This window comes from Strongylocentrotus purpuratus, unplaced genomic scaffold, assembly GCF_000002235.5.
Source record: "Strongylocentrotus purpuratus isolate Spur 01 unplaced genomic scaffold, Spur_5.0 spur5_scaffold_14, whole genome shotgun sequence".
NCBI lineage: Eukaryota > Metazoa > Echinodermata > Echinoidea > Camarodonta > Strongylocentrotidae > Strongylocentrotus > Strongylocentrotus purpuratus.
In genome coordinates this window covers 33,042,359-33,051,524 of record NW_022145599.1, presented here as the reverse complement: position 1 = coordinate 33,051,524, position 9,166 = coordinate 33,042,359, and the positions used below count along the sequence as shown (strand labels likewise).

Below are 9,166 nucleotides of genomic sequence, written 5' to 3'. Positions count from 1 at the left end.
TATGCCCTTCCACAGAAGTTTGGAAATGAATACTCTCAGTTCTGGCTCTGGCAGCCGTAATAAGCGCACAATGCATTTCAAGAATTAAATCCTGCCAGGTGCTCTTTTAACACCTAACGGAGGTTGGTAAATGTAGATTAATGTATTGAAAATAGACGTGAGAGCCGAGCTGTGATTCGAACCCTCAACCCTTGATCGAGAGTCATGTGAAATGAACCACAAATGAACCACGGCACCTCCACAAGTAGATAAGTAGAGTATGCCTTGTCAGGTGACCTCTTATGAACAAGTTTTGTTGCATGATCCTTTGTATGCTGAGAAAACGTTAACCATATTCAAGTGTTCCCTACTTTGGATAAATATGCCCTCCATAAACATAAATCACGCATGTTTTATTCCCAGATATCAATGAATGTGGCTCCATGCCGTGCGTCAATGGTGGGAATTGCATGGATCTTGTTAATGGATATTTCTGCGAATGCATTCCAGGATTCAGTGGTGATTACTGTGAAATTAGTAAGTAGGCCATATTTGTTGCCCAGGAGGACCCTCGAGTAGTCCCAAATGGATTATACGACATACGCCCTAGTGAAAATTGCTCTGTTACCCCTCTTTGTTAAACATGTTATTTATTGTCATAACAGATGACAATTTGGACAAGTCATTGGTTAATGTCTGGCAAAGCTGGCTGTGTTTGCGTGAAGTTAGTGTTGAAAGAAATATCTTCCCATGCATTAAAGATAGGTGTTAATTATGCGCAATTTACGACAATTTTTGTCAATTCCCACAAGTTTTCCTACCATAAAAAATGACATCGTTTTGAAAATACGGACCCTGATTTTTACAACTGCTCCAATAGCCATTGTCAGGCTTTTATACATTTAAAAGAAATAGACCCACTTACAACATGTTGGTCTCGAGCGCCGGGTAAATGTAGACCCTTTAAAAGTCCCACTAGAAAATTTGGACTTCAAAATACAGGTAAAGTCACTCATTTGGGTAGTATTTTAGATCACTCTCTTGATAAAGGATATAGGTGGTGTACATGTACTTTGGCTGGAACTTACTGCTTTGAAGTGCTTTCATTTCAACAGCCTAGTATGTATCAAAGGAAAACATTAAATTTTACTCAGCATCTCGAGAGAGTTATGAGTGTATCGTCGTTTGGATTTAAGACACCAACAAAAACTGTATAGTAACATCAATAAGCACCTCGAAGGAGAATAATTCATCATTATCTTTCTTAATATTTTTTGATACACCCCCTCCCCCGAAAAAAGAAGAAAATCCGGTTGCTTTCAATGACTTACCAAAAATTATCACAGAATTACTTACACTAACATTGGGAAGCGTATCATGGAGCCAAAACAATGCGTGAATATTAGTAAAAGAACGCGTATGAAAATAAAATAGTCTATCAATATTTGTGTGTATCAGTTTGTCATTTTCTTCTTTAAATTATTTTTTCAACCACTTTCTCTTTGTAGATAGCACTATCTCTGCATCCCAATTTGTTTTTCATTTACTATGGTATCCTTATCTATATCTGACTCACCCCCTCCAAACATCCTCATTCCTGCTCTTAACATGGTGTTGGTTTTGTTTTGGCAAACAGATGACGATGAATGTATGGATGCTCCGTGTCGGAATGGGGGTACGTGTACTGATGGTATAGCAGGATACTGGTGTACCTGTGCACCAGGATGGGACGATCCCAATTGTCAGACAAGTACGTACATGCATTAAAATTACTTTATTCCTTTTTAGGGTGTAAATATCCAGTGATATATGAAAGGATGTGATTTTTAGGGTACCCCCCCCCCTCCGAAATTTAAGAACTGAACTTCGCGAAACTATTATTATGTTAGATTTAAAATGAACTTTTGACAGGCCGCCCATACCACACGGATGTGAGGGCATCAAATAAAATCATTAATTCTGCAACAAAACCGATTTCATTCATTTACATCGTCCTAAGTAACGGCCTTTCAGCTAGATTTTCTCCTCATAAATCTGTAACGTGTTTTAAAAAAAAAAAAAAACATAAATGCGTTCTGGGCCTTATGACATTACTGGTTTATATGCGTTCTTGCTGAAGTATATGGTGATCTTTGACAACTTTTATAGTGTTTTTGTTGTTGTTGAACAAAATAACAAAATGGGAACTTTTCCCTAACTCCACTCCTATGGTTGGCCTACTTGGGTACATTAAGGGGAATCCAATCGTGATAACAAGTTGCTCTGAAGAAATGCTGAAAACCCGTGAACCGTTCTTGTAAAATATTGAACGGAACCCTACATACAACGAGAACCTGGGCGTAGTAACAACGAACTATTAAACTAGTATATACTTTATTTATTTGTATGCTGATTTAAAGGGTTCCGGTAAATTTGTCTTAGATCCTTTAAAGGATGCTGCAATGATAAATATAAACATTTAGGTCAGTCAGTAACCCCATGACTTTAACAAGCCGATCGCCTGTCTAATTATCAAGATATTTATGATTAAAAATCGAAATCAAATTTTGCATTTGCCAAACGGTTTTCATAACACTACAGTCTATTTGGGAAAACGAGTATGGTAGAACCAGTCACTCAAAGGTTTTTACTTTTTTAAGGCACTTCTTGATCATTTTGAAGCGCATTTTTTTTTTTTTTAAGGATTTTAATATAACACCATATCACAGACACTAATAACATGTAGGGCCGTGCATCTCAGATTTCACATTGTTAAACGATCCCTTTAAGCATCATTCATCCAATCGGATACCTGAAAAATAGGTATAGTTGTAGTTGGGACACACAAGTCCATTTCATGCAACATAAAATCAGGCCAATCTTGCCTCAACTGAAACATTATTAGATGCACAGTTTGTTTATAATTATGTTTCTTAGTTTTGTTTGTTGGCTAGAATATGTTCATGTTAGACATCAACGATTGTGCGACCGCCCCTTCTCAAATAAACATATTGATAGATAGGTACCAAAAAAATGCTACAACAACAAATAAACAAAACAAAAAAATGCAAAATTCTCGTTTTCCCGGTGTGAGGAATATTGTGCATATTCTTGTCAAAAGTGATCATTAGTTTGACACATATTATACAATTGTGTATATTCAAGCGTAATCAATTAGATACCAATCCTCATGCTGGAAAACGTTTAGGGTGGAATGTTCAGCATTACTAATTTTTACATTTTGTTTCACTTCTTTTCACTATCCAGATATTAACGAGTGTCTTTCCAACCCTTGTGAGAACGGAGGTACACGTACAGATGAAACTAACATGTACACATGTACATGTGAAGCAGGATACACGGGCGACGAATGTCAAACAAGTAAGTGTTTCCTCCTTTGATATTTGAGGATTTACTCCGAATTTCAGTTCAAATAGATAGTTGAGTTCAGTGAAAAGTGAAAAGTGATTTGTGATTTTTGTTTTCATTCTTTGTATGTTAGTATGGAAAGATGTCATAGAGCAAATGTCCTCTTACTGACAAGGGTGGCTCTTCAAATGCCCATATATTCAAAATATGAAAAGGGATAGCTTTGAGTATCTTCATGAAACTATGAAAACTGTGTTTTTTTTTTCTTACATTCTTAATTCACACTTTTTCATTGAGGTCTGATATAACGGAATCCTCAAAGTCAGAATAAAGTATTTAGTACCATCTTCCTGAAAATCACAGAGAAAATGAGAAATATTTGTGCAGTATTTACTTTTTTGCAGAATAAAGTAAATATGTACCAATATAGCCGGATCTGCATAGATTTCCAAGGAGAAAAGGAGTTGTGTTTATGTGCAAGGCTTTCGAATGACAAAGAAGAAGCAAATTCTGCATATATCTAATCATGAACCAAGAGACCGATTTCATGTCCTTCTTCTCTTGATCTGTTCCAGACATCAACGAGTGTATGAGTGCACCGTGTCAAAATGGTGGTGTTTGCGTGGACGGGGTCAACAGTTATTTCTGCTTATGCACAGGCACCGGTTTCGACGGAACCCACTGCGAAAACAGTATGTACCAACTTTGTTTTACTTAAAAACCATATTAATACAAAGATTGCTTAAAGTAATATTAATAATGATATTGATAATAATATTAATGATGATCATCATAATATGATAATAATAAAAATGATAACAATAATAATAATACTCATAATAAAATAATAATATTAATAGCAATAATAATAATACTTATAATAATAATAGCAATAATAATAATAATGATCACAATATTAATCATAACAACAATAATAATGATAAAATTATCAAAATTTGTTTGTCCATGGCAGCCTTATCAGCATAAAAGCTGTTCTAGCTGGGGCCGTACAAGACTATTATTACCATCAATTGTCAGGTACCCACTTACACCTGAGTGAAGAGTGGCGAATGTGGATTAATGCCTCGCCGAACGATGTTAGTATCGGGCTTGAATTCGAACCCTCAACCCTTAGATTGAGATTCAAGTGAATCAACCAATATACTTAGACTTCTGTAGAATATTTCTTTTAATCCTGTGGTGTACGTCAACATCACTCCATCCAAACCCTTTTAATAGATCATTATGGGATTCAGCGTAAGATTATTGCGCAAAAATATCAGTATAGGGGACAGCTGGTTATACCAGCATTCCTTGTATTAGATGACCTGTATTGGCTCGCTACTGTTCATATAACATTTGATCTGATTTGATGTTTATTATACATCAACGTATTAACAATGTTATACATTTAGACGTATGAAATCACATGGTGTATACAGAAATAAGTCGTCTTAAGAATAAGCTAAATTTTCTACTTATCTATTGTAAGTTATTGAAAACAAATAGCCTCCAACAAAGCTTTGAGTAATATGAAACCAAAAATACATTTTCCTAGGTAAGTGATGAATATAATACATTCACATCATTTACAGAAAAAATAGATCCTACCAAAACAAACAAACAAAGAAAACGAACAAACCCAAAGAATTAAGCAAAAAACAAAGCAACATGTAATTTTCTGACGGTTTTCTGGAACGAACACTTTACACGCCGCGTAAATTTGTTATTTTGTTATTTTGCCAACATAGTTTGAGGAAAGATCACGATAAACCTTCTTTTTAAAAATTGGTTTGCTGTACGAATGATTGTTCTGATATTTTTAATTTATTTGATCTCATTTGCCTTAATATTTATCCATTCTTGTGAAAAATTATATTTGTGGAGGAGTTTTTGTTCTTTTTAAGTCTAAGGCATTTATTTAAAAATGTATATCATATCGAATGTTAAATTATGATGTATTGTATACGTATCTATTTGTAAAAATGCATATTATTTCAACTTGAAATGAATAAAATACTTGAATTTAAATGATTCATGGACAATACAGGCTCCGATATTATATGTAGAGCTTAATTTATATGGATTTAAACAAAAATTGTAGAATAGTGAAGATTTATAATGTGTTTTCAGTCATTTGGGATGGATTTATGGAAGACCGTATCCGACCAAAAAATAAGTTACCTTACCTAATGTGACTTTCCTACTCTCTTCACCTAGATATTGATGACTGTGTTAATGGCCCGTGTTTGAATGGCGGAGCATGTATGGATGGGATCAATGATTACAGTTGTACTTGCGAGCCTGGATTCGTCGGAGAAAACTGTCAAATAAGTAAGTATGTTTGGTGTATGCATGTGTGTTTTCTTTGATATACTGCATGTAAAGATACTAGGAATATGATAATTTCTAGTTACTTACTGCTGGACAATATATATGTATATATCTATGTGTTATATATGTGTGTGTGTGTGTGGGTCTGTCAACATTCAGTTTAATCTATGGGGATCAGTCGAATGACTCACAGGATTGTCGAACATTTGAGCTGTTACATTATGTAATTGGCTAAATAGCTTTACATATAATACCTGAATCTTGGCTTATAGTTTTTGTCTCTCAAGCCAATAGGTGAACGCTGATGTAAATAATAAGCGCGTGCTTCTCTTATAACAACCCCACTCTTCTCTTATATTTTCACTATCAAATAGACTTCAACGAGTGTGGAAGCACACACTGTCAGAACGGCGGAGAATGCATGGATGAAATCAACAGCTACACGTGTGACTGTATGGATGGATGGACCGGTCCGTTATGTAATGAAAGTGAGTATCCAAAACTCTAGGAATCATCTCACCGATATATTCTTGTGATATGAAGCTCTCATATGAAGTTTAAATATAAAGCTGAGTACTGGCCATGTAATCACATTTTGATAGAAACTGTTCTGGAAGCTATGGGAAATGTTGCTTATGTAGTACATAAAAATTGGTATGTAATGTGGAGTTTCGAAATGATAAAAAGGATAAGAAACTGACTCCGTCTTATTGTTGATGGCATGCACCGCACGAACAAAAAAGATATATGGGACTACGCACAGGTGTTTAGACCAACATTTTTAGCTATCTTTTGTCTATCTCGATTCATAAGGAATTTAATTGGCATCCTTTTCATAATGCTTTTTTTATTACCATGACTATGAAATGCTTCAAAAGCTGAACTATAAAGGAAGAAATAACTTGTAAGTTACATCACCAAACAGATGAACCTCTTCAACGATTGAATGAGAAATATATTATCATATCCGATTGATACACGTCTGTATACAAAAATCACTCAAATACGGTGGTGTAGAAAAGGGCTATATCTGAACGGACATCTGCTTTTCAGTTTGCATTCCCCCTCTTCCATTACTCTCGGGTTTTATTTTTCGTTATCGCGAGTAGATTTGAAGAGACAAAAGCACATAGATAATAATGAAAATGTACGTTTTATATGTCTACTATACTTGACATGTAAGCAACCAAAAGATGGATTCGTGAACCATACCATGATCAGGAGATGTATGAGTCGTGTTCACAACTTAAGGGAAGGTACGATTACATCACTGGTTTTGCACTCCTATCCAACCTTCCTGAACGAATGTCCTTCTTGGTTATGGCTATCACTGGGATGCCCCGATTGTATTTCTACCTTCTTTTGATTTTGTTCTCTCTCTCTTTGCCACGAAATTAAATGGTTGGATAAATAAATCTACATTTCGCTTTCTCTACAGACATTGACGAATGTGCTAGTACTCCTTGTTCTAATGGTGGAACGTGTGTTGACGGAATTAACGAATTCAGCTGCCAGTGTGCTCCTGGGTGGACCAATCTTACGTGTGAAACTAGTAGGTCATTTTATAGTTACAAGAAGCACCAGGGAACAGTCAAGCTAGACAGGGCGTAAAAACTAACTTGGGATCACTATATTTATTTATTTAGTTCTCTATTTATTATTCATTCATTTATTCATCTTTTTATTGGGGTTGTTTTCTTGTCATGGAACTTTGCAGACATGCCCAGCGACCCAAAACACGACTACTAGGGAACGAGTTTTCAGCAACTTATTTCCACCACTGCATATTATTCTGTCGCTCTCCAACATTAAGCCGCCTTTCCGAACAGTAATACAATTATCTAAGAGCAGTCTCTCAAATGTAAATCTTCCATCTTCATCGCAATGAAGAAAGATATAAGTGTAATCATTTGCGCAAACTGTCGTCTTTAGAAGAATTAAATCTTGGTTTTGGAAAGATGAAACAATTTACAATTAACAATTACATAATATTATTTGTCTTTTCAGATATCGATGAGTGCGAGAGTGACCCGTGTCAAAATGGCGGTACGTGCGTAGATGAGGTAAATAGCTACACATGCATGTGTCCCGTTGGTACGAAAGGTACAAACTGCGAGACACGTAAGTACAATATTCCTCTGTGTTCAACAATACATGGTATCCACAGCAAGTGACATTTATCCAAACATTTACATAATGTGTCTTAGCATTTCACAATCCTTACAAGGAGCCACTACCACAGTCTTTCCAAGGTGAATCACGAACGGCATATTCAAAAGTATTTTTTCAGTCTCATCTGCGTTTTGATATTAGGCAACTGTTTACAACTGATCTGCTAATCCCCACATTGGATTGGATGTTTATCTTTTTGATTTTACAATGAACTGCGATCATTGGGTAATAAGCATAGAGGTATAAGCAACTAATTGTTTCTGTACATTGATAATAAGTTCTTCGTCAGTTTATCATACAATTCGTTTGTAAGTATGATTACAAGTGTTATTCTTCCTTCTGAAGTTACATCCGCTTCAATAATCATATAATATATTATAACTTATAATTATTAGGTACTTCTACAACATTAGAGCTTCCTATCAACCATTTATCAACTTGATAAGATATCGAACTTTACGGAATGAAATAAAAGGTTGTGTTTTTTTTGTGTGTTTTTTTTTTGGGGGGTCGGTTATTTTGATGTCCATTTTTTATGATTTTGATGAATGGTTGATCGGAAAATCAACTGTTGTGAAAGTACCTAATTTTAGTTTAAACACCATATGATTTAATTTGTAAATTTCTTATTAAATTGTAAACAATATTATTGTTTTACCAAAATAAAATTTCTCAGATAACGTTTGGAATGGACAGCCTGTCGAGGTGCAACGAGATGACACTTCATGACCATTTGTACATGCGTCAACACCACTGTCTGTGGCAACAATGGACTAGGGGTTCATTCCTTGGTTCTTTGTTGTGATAATCAAAACAAAATATGTATATAATATTGATTTTATTATTATCAAAATTCAATCCCATTTTAGTTATTGACGCCTGTATGAGTGCCCCTTGCGCAGACGGATCTACCTGCGTCAATTCCGGAGTTGACTTCATCTGTGAATGCGCACCGGGCTTTGAAGGGGATCTTTGTGACTTGGGTAAGATATAAAAACATGTTAAATACTTAGGTAGAATCAGGGTGTCATCGAAGGGGGGCGGGGTAGGGATGAGACGCAAGTTTCTGTAAAACACTGTCGAAAATTGTAGCTTTGAAGTTTTTTTTCCTGCTTTTGAATTTGGAGTTTGGAGTATTCTTCTTCTTCTTTATTTTCCTCCATATCTTCCTGCTCCGCAACCCCTTCCACTTCTTCTTCTCTGCACCACTTTCTCCTCCTCCTTCTTCTTCTTCTTCTTATTTCCCTTCTTTCTCTGTTTTTCTTTCTCTCTCTCTCTCTCTCTCTCGCTTTCTCTCTCTCTCTCTCTCTCTCTCTCTCACAGTATCGATTTT

The 9,166-nt window shown here is 35.4% G+C and overlaps 1 protein-coding gene across 1 annotated transcript; it reads left to right on the top strand.

Annotated features, from left to right (window-relative positions):
• The first annotated feature begins 1,527 nt into the window (after positions 1 to 1,527).
• On the top strand, positions 1,528 to 7,835 carry LOC105439470 (fibropellin-1). Its single transcript, XM_030985236.1, has 6 exons — positions 1,528 to 1,729; positions 3,226 to 3,339; positions 3,903 to 4,019; positions 5,548 to 5,661; positions 6,036 to 6,149; positions 7,669 to 7,835. Exons 1-6 carry the CDS (start codon positions 1,528 to 1,530, stop codon positions 7,833 to 7,835), a joined length of 828 nt encoding a protein of 275 aa, XP_030841096.1.
• The last annotated feature ends 1,331 nt before the right edge of the window (positions 7,836 to 9,166 follow it).